The 16,210-nt window shown below is 34.6% G+C and overlaps 1 protein-coding gene and 1 long non-coding RNA gene across 7 annotated transcripts; both read left to right on the plus strand.

Moving 5' to 3' along the window:
- The first annotated feature begins 328 nt into the window (after positions 1 to 328).
- On the plus strand, positions 329 to 1,996 carry LOC149404105 (uncharacterized). The gene is made up of 2 exons (XR_016295516.1): positions 329 to 705; positions 1,654 to 1,996. It is a non-coding gene; the product is annotated as an uncharacterized LOC149404105 (long non-coding RNA).
- Positions 1,997 to 4,899: 2,903 nt separating this feature from the next.
- Positions 4,900 to 11,188, plus strand: LOC149404106 (vacuolar cation/proton exchanger 3-like). 6 transcript variants are annotated; one of them, XM_089601222.1, is made up of 12 exons: positions 4,900 to 5,387; positions 5,792 to 5,859; positions 5,990 to 6,018; positions 8,333 to 8,529; positions 8,850 to 9,071; positions 9,528 to 9,653; positions 9,752 to 9,868; positions 9,946 to 9,999; positions 10,126 to 10,242; positions 10,365 to 10,455; positions 10,565 to 10,672; positions 10,754 to 11,188. In XM_089601222.1, exons 1-11 carry the CDS (start codon positions 5,112 to 5,114, stop codon positions 10,624 to 10,626), a joined length of 1,359 nt encoding a protein of 452 aa, XP_089457348.1. In that variant the 5' UTR covers positions 4,900 to 5,111; the 3' UTR covers positions 10,627 to 10,672; positions 10,754 to 11,188. The 6 variants fall into 6 exon arrangements, 5 of the variants coding, with proteins under 5 accessions (XP_089457348.1, XP_089457342.1, XP_089457346.1 ...); XM_089601216.1 differs by having other exon boundaries at positions 10,772 to 11,188; XM_089601220.1 differs by having other exon boundaries at positions 10,565 to 10,629; positions 10,756 to 11,188.
- The last annotated feature ends 5,022 nt before the right edge of the window (positions 11,189 to 16,210 follow it).

Genomic DNA, 16,210 nt, shown 5'->3' on the forward strand with positions numbered 1-16,210 from the left:
AAGAAATATTCCAAAAATTAATTTAAGAAATAAGTTCTCAAGAAGGAGAATTATTTTCGAGAAACCTTAAATATATTTAAATTAATCAAGAACGAACGAGAAAATTCTCGGTTTAATCATATAATAAAATCCGTTCGGTTACGGATTTAATTTTATAATTATGTGATGAAGGATATAGTTGTAACAATTATCAGGACTCATTTGAAAGAAATTTTGAGACTTGGGTCAGTTCGAGGTTATGAGAGAAAAGAAGGATTTTATGAGCAATTAGGAAGTCTTGTTTGATATAAAAGGAAAAACTCTTTCTCTCTCCTCCTCACTTCCTTCTTCGATCTTCTTCTCCTCTCCTTCTTCTCCACCGCGCGCGATTTGCAAAGTAAAAGAACAGAAGATGATGAATGTTTTTCTTTTCAATAGTAATTTATGTACTTGTATTTTATTAATTTCGTCATGGATTCGAATAAAAAAAACAAGACCAACAACAAAACGACCACAATTATCATCACCACCACAGTCATCATCTCCTCCATCTTCATTCTTCTTCTTCTTCCTCGCACGACGCCACCACCCTCCGAGCTTCACCAACCCGCTCGTGCGTTCCGGCTGAGAAGGACAAACGCCGCGAGCCGCCAAGGACGCCGACCGAGAATAGACGCTGGAGAACGAGAGAGGGAGCGGTGAAGAGTTTAATTTCACGAAAAAGAGGTGAGAAATCTCTTACCCGAATTGATTTTGGAATTTAGGGTTTGAGATTTCAAATTTGGGATTTGTGGTTTTGTTGAGGATTTTCGTGAAATTGGTATGCTATTGATGTTGATTGAGCTCGGTTTGTGTTGATTATTACTCGGATTTGTGAAATGGAATCGTTTCTTTGGATTTTTCTTGATTTGGCAAAATTTGGGAAAATTAGGGTGTATTGATTTGGAATTTGGGGGTTTGATGATTCTGAGATTTGTTTGTTGATTGTGGAGTGATTTATGCTCAGTTCGTGTTGTAGGAATGATGGATTTCGGATTTTTCATGATTTTGATTTCGGAATTGGATTTGGTCGTGTACCTTTAAAATGGGATTTTTGGAAGTGTACATTGTTGGCCTCGTCGGATGATTCTGTTATTGTTGTTGATACGGAATTGTTGTTGTTGCTTAATTTTGGTTGAGTTTGAGTTCAGATTTATGATTCGGTGATGATTCGTTTGTTTGAGAGATTTCTCGTTGATTTGGTTTGGCCGAATTTCCGATTGTGCTTATGTGCCGAGGCTGTTTTGTTATGTTTGTCTAGCACTTTGGATTTGTGTTGTTTTGGGTGAGGCTGTTGGCTGAGATGCGTATTGGATTGTCTATGTTTCAGTTTTGGCCGAGCGTAGTTCTGAATCTCGTAATCGTTTTGAAACTCAGTTATATAGTGAATAGAACTGAGAATTGTGGAATTGGTAAGAATATTTTAGAATAGGTTTAATTTGGTTGTTTCGTTTAGTTCGGTTTCGGTTTTGAAATGATTTTGGTTTGTTTGATTGAGGATTATGGTTCGTCTTTTTGGTCGAAGTGTCGGAAATCTCTCGGATCTCGAAGTGAGACCGAAAATTTGGATGTTGGGATTGGAGTCTGAATTTGGATTGTAAAATTGATTCGATCCTCGTTTTATGAATTTCACAGCTTATTCACAGATCGAGTCGGGACAAGCAAGAGCTGACGAAATCGAAAGCATCGAAGCCAAAAAATAAAGAGTTCAGAAAAGAGTAGATCTCGGTCTAACTCTTGAGTTGTGTTAATCGCTTTTAGCATTTAGTATTCTTGAGTTAGATCGTCGATCTAACTATTTGGATTTATTTTAAATAATTGTGAATTATTTATTTTGAATAATTGTGAATTATTTATTTTAAAGACGTTCGAGAATTTAATTTTAGTTAAATTTTTAGAATTCTCGGATTGTATGATTTCAGATTAATTATTTATATGTGACTCGTTAAAAATAATTATTGGATTTTATTTCATACTATTTCTTTGGTAGGAAAGGCTTTCTTCGGTATGAATAGCGTATAGGACTTAAATAAGATTAATTTTCAAAAGACTGGGAAAGTTATAAATTAAATTCTCGAATCCCTGAACCGACTCGCAATGAATCCTGACAATGAGCCTTAATCTCTTAAACATTTCCGAATCGAATAACTAACGAAGTGTTAACTTCGGATTCTAGTTCTCTCGATGCTTCAGGATGTGCCAAGAGTCGAGAAGCGCGTGAAGCGAGGCAACTCCAGAAGTCAATAAGTTTTCCGACAAGCTACTCCGGGTAGGTGCAGAGACCTAAGTCAACTACTTACCAAGGGAATAATCATTTTACATGCATTATACGTGTTAGTAAACAATAGTAGGTGAAAGCCTTACAAGCGAATAATCTCAAAGATTAAGGCTTCGGCCGCTTTTCTTGAAAACTTAGCTCGGGTCCACCCGATAAGTTCAAACATAGATTTGTGAAACCCAGCCTCTGCTACGTGATATAATCATCCCTTAAGTTCTACGCTTGACCCATTAGAATGGGGGAGACGAGAGCAGTAATAAACTCTCGGATTCGAGTCAAGGGTAGAAGTATCGCGGGTTACGTTCCGAGTCTTAAACTTAAAACTCTAACGAGCATAAAAGGGAAACGATATTTCTTTTGGCGTTTATCCCAAAATGCTCTCATGTAGTAATATAGGTGTGTACTCTACGTGTTGCAGAGTACTCGAACCTTAATTGAACGGTTGTCGGTGGTACCCACAAATCAACGACTTGTGTGTGGCAGACCAAAGCGGTCTATATGGCGCTAACTACTCAAAACTAGGGAGGACCCAACAGTACGAGAAGACGCTTAGAGCGAACCCGATAGCAACGGCAAACGCTTAGAGCGAACCCGAAACAACGGAAAGGCGCTTGGAGCGAACCCAATAACATTGGACAGCCGCCTCGAGCGAACCTAACGAGAACGGGCAGCCGCCTTGAGTGAACCCAACGATAACGGACACTCACCAAGAACGAACCCGATGGTAATGGGCAACCGGCTAGACTGAACCCATTCAATAATGAGCAGTCGCCTCGAGTGAACTCATTATCTTGCCAAGGCGGCACACTTGCGCCAACGTTAGATGAAGATGATACCACTAGTGGATCCCATAAATTCTAAAACACTTAGGCCGTCGTAAGGCCGCTGCTCGAGATTTGAGGCTGGCTTCTCATCGTTCTGGAGATCGTAGCAAGAGAAGATGTACGATCTTGAGGAGTGGCATGTATGTAGATAGAGTGTGATGCCACGCGTCAATCAGGCTCTAATCCTAGAGTCTAGCTGCATCTAGCGCTCATTCTGCATTCTTATGTGCTTATTTGCACGTCACATGATATCACATGGCATTAGTCGCTTTTCTTTCTAACTTAGACTCCCACTTGCGGAGTCAATCGACTCATAGTTTTATGATCCTTTGTAATGTAGAGAAAGGCAAAGCGACGATGTGAATGGAGGAACTGAAGATGAAGGCTGGACGTGTATCTCTTGACCTATGGGCTAATGGGATCTCACCCGGGATCAACTATTATATAGTAGTATTTTGTTGAACGATCTGTAATTACTCTCCTAAACTATCTCATGTATATATACGCAAAGCAAGGAGCTTGTATATATATATAATAGAGTCGTTGTGAGACTCAAAGTTCGAATTGAGAAAAACGAAAAATTCCTCGGGATTTTCATATAACTACTTTTGATACTTATGTATTATTGTACTTAAATTATGTTTAATATAAGTATTAATGGTTATTATGTTTATTATGTATCTTCTTGATATTATATATTGATATGGTGATTATATGAGATGTGATGTTGACCGACGTCGCGGCTCGTGGGCCAGTGGGCGCTCGCAGGTCGTGACAGTGAATGTGCCTAAAACTCTCACTTTCTTGGCACTTCATCTATTTCCTTAAGTTCATTTGGCAATAGCCTCTTTCATAATTTCTCCAAAGCCTTGTGGAGCTTTGCCCCCGAGGGTTGTCTCTGTTAAAAGGAGCTCCAGATTGAGCATTTGAGTGCCTTGTCTTGCCAAGCCTTCTCATAATTCATCCTGGTTCATAAAATTTAATACTAGTATTTGAAGCATGAAATTAAAATTGATAGATAAAGTTTTAATACGAATATTTGAAGCATCAAATTAAAATTGATAGATAAGTTTTAGTAATAAGATATTGGATGTACTTGACAAGTTCAAAAGTAGCTTAAAATGTGAGATATTTTTTTATGTAATATTTTATATTGAATCAGGGTATCTCTCTACTCAAGTTAAACCAAAATGACAAAATATTTTTTTTGTTATGGGTGATTTAGTAAAATAGTTAACTTAAAGTAATGAATATGCAAAATGGCTAAAGTTTGTTAAAATTAGTGGAATATTCAAAATGTGTAATAATCAAATTTAAAAAAATTGACTATAAGACTAATTATTTTAAAAATGATAAATTGTTTATAAGAATCCTTAAAATATTAATTTTGGTGTCTAATAAGAAAACTTGATAACGTAATTTTAGTTACTATGAAAATTTGAAATTTTAACTATTTTACTAATCAATTAGTTCTAAATAAATATTTTGTCTGATTTTTGTTTTTTTAAAAGCCTTTGGTATACCTGTTTCTAGACTCCTAATCAATCTTATAAACTTTGAATAGATATGTTACATGTAACGGGAAAAGAGAGAAATCAGTATTTAATACGTTTGAAATTGGCAAGATTTAATTTGATATATATATATATATATATATATATATATGTGTGTGTGTATATATATATTACTATTCCTTATTTTTAATACTAAAGGATATAGAGGAAGAAACTTCGAGGAAGCTACCTATAGGAGGCCTAATAATTTGATATATCTCTATATAAACAGATATATTCTTAACTGTCATACCAAGGACTAGCTAGAAACTCAATACCTGGCTACGACACATATGCAATAGCTATCAAGTAATTCGAGTTTTATGCTTGTTTTCGGACGTAGAGTGAGAGAGTGCGTTTTCCTACACACATTTTTGCGTTTGATTATTATCTCTTATTATCTTCAATCATAAAAAGAAAAAGAAAAAAAAAAGAGAGATGGCTTCGAACCAAGTCCAACCATGGCTGATGGAGAACGGAGAAGTTAAGAGGCTGACAAAGGAGACCCGGCGAGGCAGCCGAAGAACGGCCCACAACATGTCATCGTCGTCGCTCCGGAAGAAATCAGACATAAAGCTCATCTCAAAGGTGCCTTGTGGCATTCTAAGGGATTTCTTGGCCAACCTTCAAGAGGTCATTTTGGGGACAAAGCTCGCTATTCTCTTCCCAGCGATACCTCTTGCCATTGCCGCAGAATATGCAGGATTCGGAAGAGTGAGTACATTATTTTATAGATTTAATAACCCATCATCTGTTTTTGTCCATGAAAGAGTGTCAACAAGCTATCAAATCTGAATTTTTTTTTCTTTGTCATTGATTTAGATGATAATACGGCTTCTCGTAAGTTGTTTTCATTGGAATAGTAACCTAATTCGTTTTCGCTTACTTGTATGTGTGTGCACGATGGTAAACACAATTACAAGATAAAAATTTATGTAACGTTGAAGTTGAACTCAAAACTTTTCACAATAATCAAAGGCGGGAAAGAAAGAAATCAATTTCTTTAAGTCGGTTCTAAAACGAGAAGTATTAAGATTACTACATATATATATATATATATATATATATATATATATAATTGTAATTTTAATTTTTCTTTTTATCTGAATGGGTAACAGCCATGGGTTTTTGCTCTAAGTTTGCTTGGGCTCACTCCACTGGCTGAACGTGTCAGCTTCCTGACCGAGTAAGAATTCCACTTGAAATCATATTTCCTATTCATGTTGTTTTTTTTTTTTTTTTTTTTTTTTTTATCATCATGTTGCATAATCTAACTCGGGTTTTTGCTTGTTTCTCTTTGTTCCGAAAAATACCAGACAAATTGCCTATTTCACTGGTCCGACAGGTACTCTAATCGTTTCCTATTATTTTAAATATTTTATTCATTTGCATTTCGAAACACATGTTAGTAGTGTTTTATTTTATCCTAATATTTTAGAGGGGTATACAACCAATTTAAATGTTTGCTAACATATATTTACAAAAATAATCATAAATACCCAAAAAAAATTGAACAATAATTTTTGAGTATTTTTGAAAAAATACACTTTTAAATAAAATGCAAGTGATTATTTATCTCAGATTTACGAAACATAGGCTATTTTGCTAAACCCAAATATTTTAGTTGATTATTTTGCTAATTTTTTGTACTTTAAATTGAAAGACCTTGACGAAACATTCAAGATACCATATGAATAATGTTTTAAAAAGGCACATATATGACTTGATTTCGGTAAAATCTTTGCACAAGCGTAATTAGATAAATAGTAAGTTTAAAGTTATGAATTTGCAAAATAGTCAAGGTTTATCTTAATTTTGTGAAATATCCAAAATGTGTAATAATCTAGTTTCAAATTTTTTTTACCAGAAGAATAATTTTTTTGAAATTGATGAATTATTTATAATAATCATAAAAAAATTTAATCTTAATTGTCGAAAAAACTTTTGAAAACCTAAATTTGAGTATTTTAGTGAAAACTTGAAACGTTAACTATTTTGCTAATCAATTAGTTTTAAATGCCTATTTTGAAAAATTTTCAATTAAAGAATATAAAAAGAGGATGACTCTATCTTTTTGTTCATAATCAATAAATATACAGTGCTATCTTGATCCGGACACGTTTTAGTGTTTTTTTTATTATTATATATATTATTAAGAAATAATTACTGTGGTGATATGATATGCTGACATAAATCTATAAATCAAAGTAATTACGGAAAACGTCCTAAGAATATATATTTCACAGACGCAAGTAAAGAAATGAATACCTTCCAAATGATGCAAAATCATAGGAAGATTTAGCGTATGACATTATTTATGAAATTTATAAGCAATTAAGCCAGATATAAAAAATTTATTCGCTAAATAATTAATGTTTTATTAATTATAATTAATTAGCCACTGATTTCATTCACATTAATTAAATTGACAATTTTGTCTAAATAATTAAATTGTTCTTGGTGAAAATATAAAATGAAATAAAAAAAACCACTGATCACAGATTACGATTGGGCGATAAAATCCTAGAATTGTTTTGTTTTCTGTGAACAAAATATGTTAATTTAAATGATAATAAAAGCATAAAACAATAAAATTTGTTATACAAATGAAGTAGTGTATTGATGAGTAAGTACAAATAAAATACTATAGTGTATGAAGTGACTTATAATCATTACAGAAAATTAAGAAAATAGCCAATTTAAATATTTGACATTGCTAAATAGTCATTAGGAAAATAGCCAATTTAAACGTTTGACATTGTTTAATAGCCAACGTTTGATAAATCTTAGTTAAATAGCAAGTTCCAGATGTAATTCTTAGGTAAATAGTCACTTTTATATAATAAACGTTGACTATTTATCTAAGATTTATGTCTGAAAATTGGTATTTACCAAAGATTTACCAAACGTTGACTATTTATCAATATCACACGTTTAAATTGGCTATTTTATTAATGTCAATTTCAGACGGAAATCTTAAGTAAATAGGCAATTTTAAAGATATAAAAGTAACTATTTTTACCTGAAATTTACGTGTGAATGTGTCTATTTATCTAAGATTTACCAAACGTTAGTTATTTAACGTTATCAAATGTTTAAATTAACTATTTTTCTAATGGACCCTAATCATTATTGTATGTATTTTAAATGGATCCACTTATTATTCAAGTGCTTTAGAATAAAAAGATAGCTGGACAGCGAAATTAGGTGACTGATATATATATATATATATATATATATATATATATATATATATATATATATATATATATATATATATATATATATATATAAAGAAAACTTGAAACAAAAAAAATAAAGAAAAACCATATTATTTTGCTAATAAAGTATCATGATCCCACAAATAATATAGTGTGATTAATTAAGATCAATACGACATTAAGGATCATTCTATATTTATCTATTTCCAATACATACCAGTTAGTAACATGATTATTGTGTATAATCATAAGCACATCATGGAATGCCCTTGTGATCATTTATTCGTCGGACCCAAATATGCCTTTATCGTGGGAATGAAACGAAATGTGTTGCGGTGTTTGTTGGATTCATATCATTGATATGCAAAGTAACATTCATTGACTAAAAAAAAAGGCCACGTGTCTTGGGTATGCATGTAAAGATTTTAAATTTTGCAGTGGGAGGGCTTCTAAATGCGACATGTGGTAATGCAACGGAGTTGATAATAGCAATATTCGCTCTTGCCCAGAATAAAGTTGACGTTGTGAAATATTCTCTCTTGGGTTCTATTCTCTCAAATCTGCTTCTTGTCCTTGGCACGTCTCTGTTGGGTGGTGGCATTTCCAATCTCCGAAAGGAACAAAAATACGACAGAGTAGTTTTCAATCTATATTCAAATACTTATTGAGTGATATATGACCATAAGCAGTCTTAACTGGAATTTTTTTTATTTTATTTTTACTAATGGAATCCTATGTGCTTTCTAATAAATATAGATACTAAGAATATGTTTTTCTATGCAAACATCTAATGTAATCAAGATAATCTTTCTGCTAATTGAACGATTATGGATAAGGTTTGACAAATTATTTATGTTATTAACAGTAATTTAATTTCGTGTTTATATTACATAATTAAGGAAGACTGATGTCATAAAGTTACTAATTAATTACTGTGTGGGTTTTGTTAAAATAGAGACAATCCGACGTAAATTCGCTGATGTTGTTGTTGGCGCTGCTGTGTCACCTGTTGCCTTTGCTCTTTGACTACGCCGCAAACGGTGCATCAGATGCGATCACAACCGCAAAATCTACGCTCCAATTGTCCCGAGCCAGCAGCGTAGTGATGCTCATCGCCTACGTGGCCTACATAGTCTTCCAATTGTGGACCCACCGCCAATTGTTTGAAGCTGATGCGGTATTTATTAATCATGATTCACTGAAAAAAAAAGTATATGGTACAAGAACAATTATTATTAATAACTTTTTTTTAACACTGTACTATATCCAGCACATATTTGATGTATTTTTTGTTTTGAACTAAAACTAAAAATAATACGTAATTCGTAATAAATCAACGATTGTCTGAAGGATTTATTTATCGGGCAATTAGACTAATAGTTCAATAGTCCAATATGATTTTAAAAAATAACCAAAAATTTTATTTTATTAAAAAATAATCTAACAGATCGAAGTAAATTAAACTAACTAAATATAGTTAATTTAATTTATTTGGTCTAGTGGACTATTTTTTTAATAAAATAAAATTTTGAATAGTCTTAAAAGAAATTGATTAATTGACTAATTGTAACAAATCCTTATTTATTTATTCTATAAAATTAAATCTAAACGAACTAACATAATATATTATCAGGATGAGGAAGGTGAAAATGGTGAAGAAGAGGAGGCCGTGATCGGATTCAAGAGCGGATTGCTGTGGCTGATTGGGATGACTGTCGTGATCGCCTTGTTGTCCGAGTTTGTTGTTGAAACGATTGAGGTAATGAAGTTAGACAACCTAGTTTCAATCATATTTATTTAATTAGTCCATTATTGTACTAATTGATTAAGTACAAATTCTCTTGATATTTTTTCAAGGATGCCTCGGAATCTTGGGGCTTGTCGGTCAGCTTCTTAAGCATAATTCTGCTCCCGATCGTCGGCAATGCAGCCGAGCACGCTGGAGCCATCATCTTTGCTTTTAAGAACAAATTGGTGGGTATTTTAAATTTCTAGGATTATTTTTTCCCCAATAAAAGCATTGGTTATTCTGATGTCTATTATGTGGTCAGGACATCACGCTTGGCGTCGCTTTGGGTTCTTCAACTCAAATTGCCTTGTTTGTGGTAATTAGATACAAGTAACGTACATGCTACAACCACCAATCAAATATTTTGAAGAAGCGAAAAATATTAAAAAGGATAAATCTCATTATAATGTATTCTCGTAATTAAACTGTTTTTGTTTTTCAGGTACCACTGTGCGTAATTGTTTCATGGATAATGGGTGATGACATGGACCTAAACTTCAATCTCCTTGAGACCGGTTCTCTTGCTTTAGCGATTCTGGCCACAGCTTTTGCTTTACAGGTAATTTATTTTAAGATTCCTTGGAAATATATGCACACTAGAAGAAAACATTTCGTTACAAGCTTAATTAATATCACACGAGACTATACATCTCCCATTGTGAATATTTTATCCATAAACAGGATGGAACTTCTCACTACTTGAAAGGATTGATTCTCTTGCTATGCTACATAGTCATTGGAGCCTGCTTTTTCGTTTCCAAAATCCCGCCCCGTAAGTAACAAGACTAAATTCATTAAAAAAAGAAATAAACAATTAATTTCTCATAATAGTGTAAGAATTTAAAAAATATTCTATAATATGTTTTGTTTTTGCACTACAGAACATGGAGACGCTAACTTGGGATCAAAAACTGAAACCGAGGTGCTTTACAGATCAGCTTAACAAGTATGGGGTTTTTTCCGACATCAAAAACAAAACACAAAAAAAAGGTTTTTTCTTTTCTTTTCAATTTCCATAATCATTGACTGTTCTCATAAAAAAAGGATAAAATTGTGTGTTTATATATTGTAGCTTTTGACTGGTTTATAGGCGCTTGCAAATGGAGCAGATTATTAATCAGTGACAAGCAAGCTTCAATGATACTGATCCAACGGTCCCATTTGATATGAAAGCATGTTTTTTAATCGAGTTCATTATCGCTTGTCACGATGAATCTGATCATCGACAGGAAAAGAGCTCCAGGTTATGAAGCTCCGTCTTGGTGAAGTAAAGGGCATCTATATATATATATATATATATATATATATATATATATATATATATATATATATATATATATATCGTATCTTTTATATATGTACTCCTGGATTTATATAAGATTCTGTTCTTTTTTTTTTAAGTCGTATTTTCTTTGGTTTATTGTAAGATAATTTGTACGTAGCGAGTTACATAACTTCTGCAACATTTTATCTTTATGATCACTAAGTGATGTTTATTATTATTATTATTATTATTACTATTTGTTATGGATCGTTCTCATAAACAAAAAACATGAAGTCTTCACAACTCGTGAGCACTTCGAAGAGAAGTGTTTTGGACCGAGAGTTGTTATGACATCAAATACACTCGTTGACACGATGTAATGCACCGAGGCAAGAGTCAGATTCGTTTCGATTTTCCTTGGCGCATCCCGTGCATTTGGTTGTTCGAAGAAAGACAATAATGATCATGTACGGGCCATCTTTGCCCCAAAACATAAGAACTTATTCGCGGGTTGTTTTTGCATGAACCAGGTTCGACATGATCCTTCCACAGGTTCACCTATGTTAAATTTGTTTCTTTAAATGATAAGCTTCAATGGACTTCTCGCAATGTCGCGGGCAGTTAACCACCCACGTCAGCGCGATCTGAATACTTCAGCAGACTATTCAACCGGTAGGAGCGACGGGCGGTGTGTAAAATGGCCAGGGACGTAGTCAAAGCGAGTTGACGACTCGCGCTTATTAAGAATTCCTTGTTGAAGATCAACAATTGCAATGATCTATCCTCATCATATGAAATAAAACATGATTTTTGAACATTTTATTTTTCAAAAGACTAGCTTTTAATAAATTGTTGCGGCCAAAGCCCACGAGGACGAATAACTCATGAAAAACGAGCAATGCTCAAGCCAACGTTCTATGCCGCAACACCGCGCATGGTGCAAGAACACTACACACCGTAGTAATGCGGTTTTTCGCACAATATTTACGACGTACGTATCACGAGAAGTCCGAGTACACATGTAGTGAGATGGGTGACTTTCTGCCCTTGGTTCTCTCCTCACGTTCTTCCTCTGTGCTCGGCCGACAGCTCAAGCCACGAGGACTACCACGAGCGCGAAGACAACGGACCGATGAGGGACGCCGGAAACAAAGGAAAAGTGCATCGGAGAGGAGAGATTTCACATAATTAACGTGAGAAACAATTTTTCCCCAAATTAGATTTTAATTTAGGGTTTCGAATTGGGGCTTTTGTTAAATCCGGTTTGAATCTCTTATTTTACCTCTGGATTTCGCTCGTTGGGTGTTGGTGATGGATTTCGATGATGATTCTGAGTTGTTTGATTGATTGAATTAGTTTGTTGATATTTCTCTCGTCTCCTCTGTGTGGACTGCTTTTGTGACTTGTGTTGAGCTCGTTTGGCCGAAAAATTGGTTAAGGAATCTGAAATTGTTGTGAATGCTTGGGCTTACTGAGTTGTTTCGGTGATGCTATTACATTTGAATTTTGCCGAGATTTGTGATTGTGGTTTTGGTTAAAATGATATGAAATGGTTTTTTGAGAATAAAGTTTGGTTTTCAGATTTGATATTATGATTCAATGTGTTGTTTTTTTGGTCTACATGTGAGTTGTGGTTGGCGATAGTTTAGGCTCAATTTAGGTGGGCTATGCTGAACCGTGCAGCTGTTCGGGAAGGCGAGGATGCTATCCAAGAAATTGCAAAGTTGCCGCGCGAGCGTCGACGAGGTGAGGCCGGACCTAGCCGAGAGTAGGCCGGGTGGGAAGGGATTTTCGAATTTGGCACGAAGGTTCGCGAAGTACTTCTTTAGTGTTTAGCGAGTCAAGAAATTCCCGAGTCTCGACTCGAGCTAGTTACAAACTGTTAGTTATTTTTTTACAGGTCGTTTTGATATATTGTTAATTATAGTACTACTATGTTTGTTAATACTTAAGTCTTTTAATTTTCGAGTTGATTTCGATATAAATAGTAAAGAATTATGTCATTATTATTAAACTCGTTGATTATTCGATTTATTATTAATATCCTTATTTTAATTTAAGTATTAAAACCGAGTTTGATTATAACTTCGACTCTTTTGAATCAAAAAAGGAATATCAACGAGAAACATTTTAATTATGCAAGAAATGAGAGAAAGGTTCCAATACGAAACAAGGGTTCGATTATTTAGTAAACGTTTTGTTAAATCGAATCCAAAATATACTTACGAAATGGTTAGACATTTAAAATAAACGACTAAGTTTATTTTAAATAAAAAGGTTCTTATGTTATTTATTTACATTCTCAAATATCTATAACTTGTCAATAAAAAGAGACAAGTAAAAAAAAATGTTTTTAAAGCTTATTTGAGAACGAGTTTCGGAAATTTAAAGTCTTTTTTAAAACCCGAAACAAAAGGTCATGTTTAGTCTATGTGTCGTATGAAGTTTACAATGTTTTGGAGGTGTTGTCTTGAGTTATTTTTGAATAATTCATGTTAACTAGGAATTGTTAGCTAGCGTTTCTTTTCATGCTTGTTTCCTTAGGTTCGACTCTCGGGAATCTATTCTAAGCTATAGGCTTTGCCCATTCATAAAGAATAGATTGTCGAATGTTGGCGAGACCCTCGGGGGAGTGGTTAAACTCAAGCCGAGGCAAATGGTATGCCGCAACATTCGCAACTCCTTTCTTTTCCTTAATCGTTAAATCAAATTCTTGCAACAGAAGGATCCACCAAATAAGACGCGCCTTAGCATCCTTTTTGGAAAGTAGGTACTTGAGGGCTGCATGATCTGTGAAAATCGTGATAGGTGAACCAATCAGGTAAGCACAAAACTTCTCAAGTGCGAACACCACAAAAGGCAATTCCTTTTCAGTGGTAGTGTAGTTCATTTGGGCACTATTGAGCGTCTTGCTTGCCTAGTACACTACAAAGGGCTTGCCCTCCCTCCTTTGACCTAGAACGGCCCCCAATGCAAAATTACTTGCGTCACAGATAATCTCAAATAATAAGTTCCAATCAGGTGGCTGAATGATTGGGGTAGAAGTGAGCTTGGCGACAATAGTACGAAATGTATCCTCACATTGTTGTGTCCAATAAAACGTGTCTTCCTTTTCTAAGAGGTTGCATAGTGGTCGAGATATAGTTGAAAAATGATGTATGAACCTTCGATAGAATCCGGCATGCCCGAAAAAAAGAACGAATGCCCTTCATAGTCTTTTGGGGCATCAACTTTGAAATGAGCTCAATTTTGGATTGATCGACCTCAATTCCTCGTTCAGAAACAATGTGCCCCAGAACAATGCCAAATGAAACAATGAAATCACATTTTTCATAGTTGAGCACATGACCTTTCTTGATGCACCTTTGAAGAAAAGGTCGTAGGTTGGATAGGCAAGCATCAAATGAATCTCCAAAGATGGTTAGATCATCCATGAATACTTCCATATATTTTTCGACCATGTCGTTGAGCATACTCATCATGCAGCTTTGAAATGTGGGAGGGGCATTACAGAGGCCAAACAACCTACGCCGAAAAGCAAATGTTCCAAAAGGACATGTGAATGTGGACTTATTCTGGTCCTCTAAAGCAATCTCTATCTGATAGTAGCCTGAATAACCATCCAAAAAGAAATAGAAAGGATGACATGCGACTCGCTCTATAATCTGATCGATAAATGGAAGTGGAAAGTGGTCCTTGTGGGTGGCGGCGTTAAGCTTTCGATAGTCAATGCACATCTGCCAACCCATCACGACCTTTGTTGGAACAAGGGCCCCCTTTTCATTCTCTACAACTGTGACTCCTGATTTCTTGGGGACCACTTGTGTTCGGCTAACCCATTTCCTATCCGAGACTGGGTATATGATACCAGCATCCAACAACTTCAAGACTTCTTTCTTGACATCCTCTTTCATTGTGGGATTCAGTGTTCGTTGTGGGTCTCGTCTTGGTATAGCCCCTTTTTTGAGAAGAATGTGATTGGAGAAAATTAAAGGGTTGATACCTTTGATATTAGTGATCATCCAACCCAACGCATCTTTATGTTCACGTAACAAGTCAATCAAACGTTTCTCTTGTGGCATATTGAGTTTAGACGATATGATAACAGGAAAGGTAACTCCGAATCCCAAAAAGGCATGTTTGAGTCCCTCGGGAAGTTGAGAGAGTTTGAGTTTTAGGGTCTCTTCGTTTGACGGTTTTGGCTTTGTTATCTCTTACGGTAGCTCTTCAAAGCGTAGTTGCCAAAACTTAGTTTTTCAATCTTGCGAGTCCTCAACTATCGCCAAAACATTGGATGTCTCCTCTGTTGGCATTGGTGCCCACAAGAAGAGTAGTAGTCATAACTTATATACATTTGATGTAATAAAGTCTCACGAAGACTCTTGCTTGTAACTACTGAATAATTAATAAAGAGTTGAAAATTTTCCTTGTTTGTTTGAAGCTATATGTAAAACTTAGTCTTTAGTCCTTAAACAAATCTAACAGCAAATGAAGAGTCAAATAGAGATTTGCATGAATAAACTCTTCATGGTTTTCTTAAAACAGCATATTCATAATCTAAGGATCAAAGGGCTATTGATCTCAATATTATTGTAGGAGAACATATGATTTCTGGTTATGAGACATAGAAAGTTGGAGACTCTATAGTTCTTCCTAGGTACCTTCTGAAGATGCTGAATTGGCCAGTGCACTTCTAGAGACATTGTGAACAAAACCATTCAACCTCTTCTGTCTCAAAGTCACTATGTATGAATTGCATCATGCTTACCTCAATCATGAAATGAGACATGTCATTTCATAGCTTACATACTCTCATTTGAGAAAGTCAGAGTTCTAGATTCACTATGCTGTATAGACAAGACCTATTGATGAAGTACTAAGTTATGAAGATTTCATGAACAACTTTGTGAAGATCTCATAGATATGGAATTCATGTACAAGATTGCTGAAATGCAATGTATGATCCTCATGCTTTGTTCCTTGGAATGTGAATAAATGAACTGGCCAGTGTCCAAATTGAGTCATGACTCTTTTGGATGAATCAATCTGACTTGTTAGCTCCTCGTCAATACGTTGTTTCTAACTTATTCACGAGCGACAAAGGAGTTGAGGAAATAACAGCTAGAAGGGTAAAATGGTAATTTTATGAATCCCATCTAGTTGATGATATTCATAAAGGATAAACATAGATAATATTAAATGGATCCACTCATCATAATTAAGAAGAATTCGTGAGTAGAAAATATATTCACAATTAGTAAAG

This window comes from Urtica dioica, chromosome 2, assembly GCF_054948205.1.
Source record: "Urtica dioica subsp. dioica isolate 48M chromosome 2, U.dioica_male_clone48M_v1_H2, whole genome shotgun sequence".
NCBI classification, from domain to species: Eukaryota; Viridiplantae; Streptophyta; class Magnoliopsida; order Rosales; family Urticaceae; genus Urtica; species Urtica dioica.

What these genes read in the sequence shown, in the direction of transcription:
- LOC149404106 (XM_089601222.1), top strand. Translation starts at nt 5,112, where the DNA reads ATGGCTTCGAACCAAGTCCAACCATGGCTGATGGAGAACGGAGAAGTT. An exon ending in AGGAACAAAAATACGACAGA is followed by an intron (nt 8,530 to 8,849) that starts GTAGTTTTCAAT and finishes TTGTTAAAATAG; the next exon opens with AGACAATCCGACGTAAATTC. An exon ending in CTCAAATTGCCTTGTTTGTG is followed by an intron (nt 10,000 to 10,125) that starts GTAATTAGATAC and finishes TTTGTTTTTCAG; the next exon opens with GTACCACTGTGCGTAATTGT.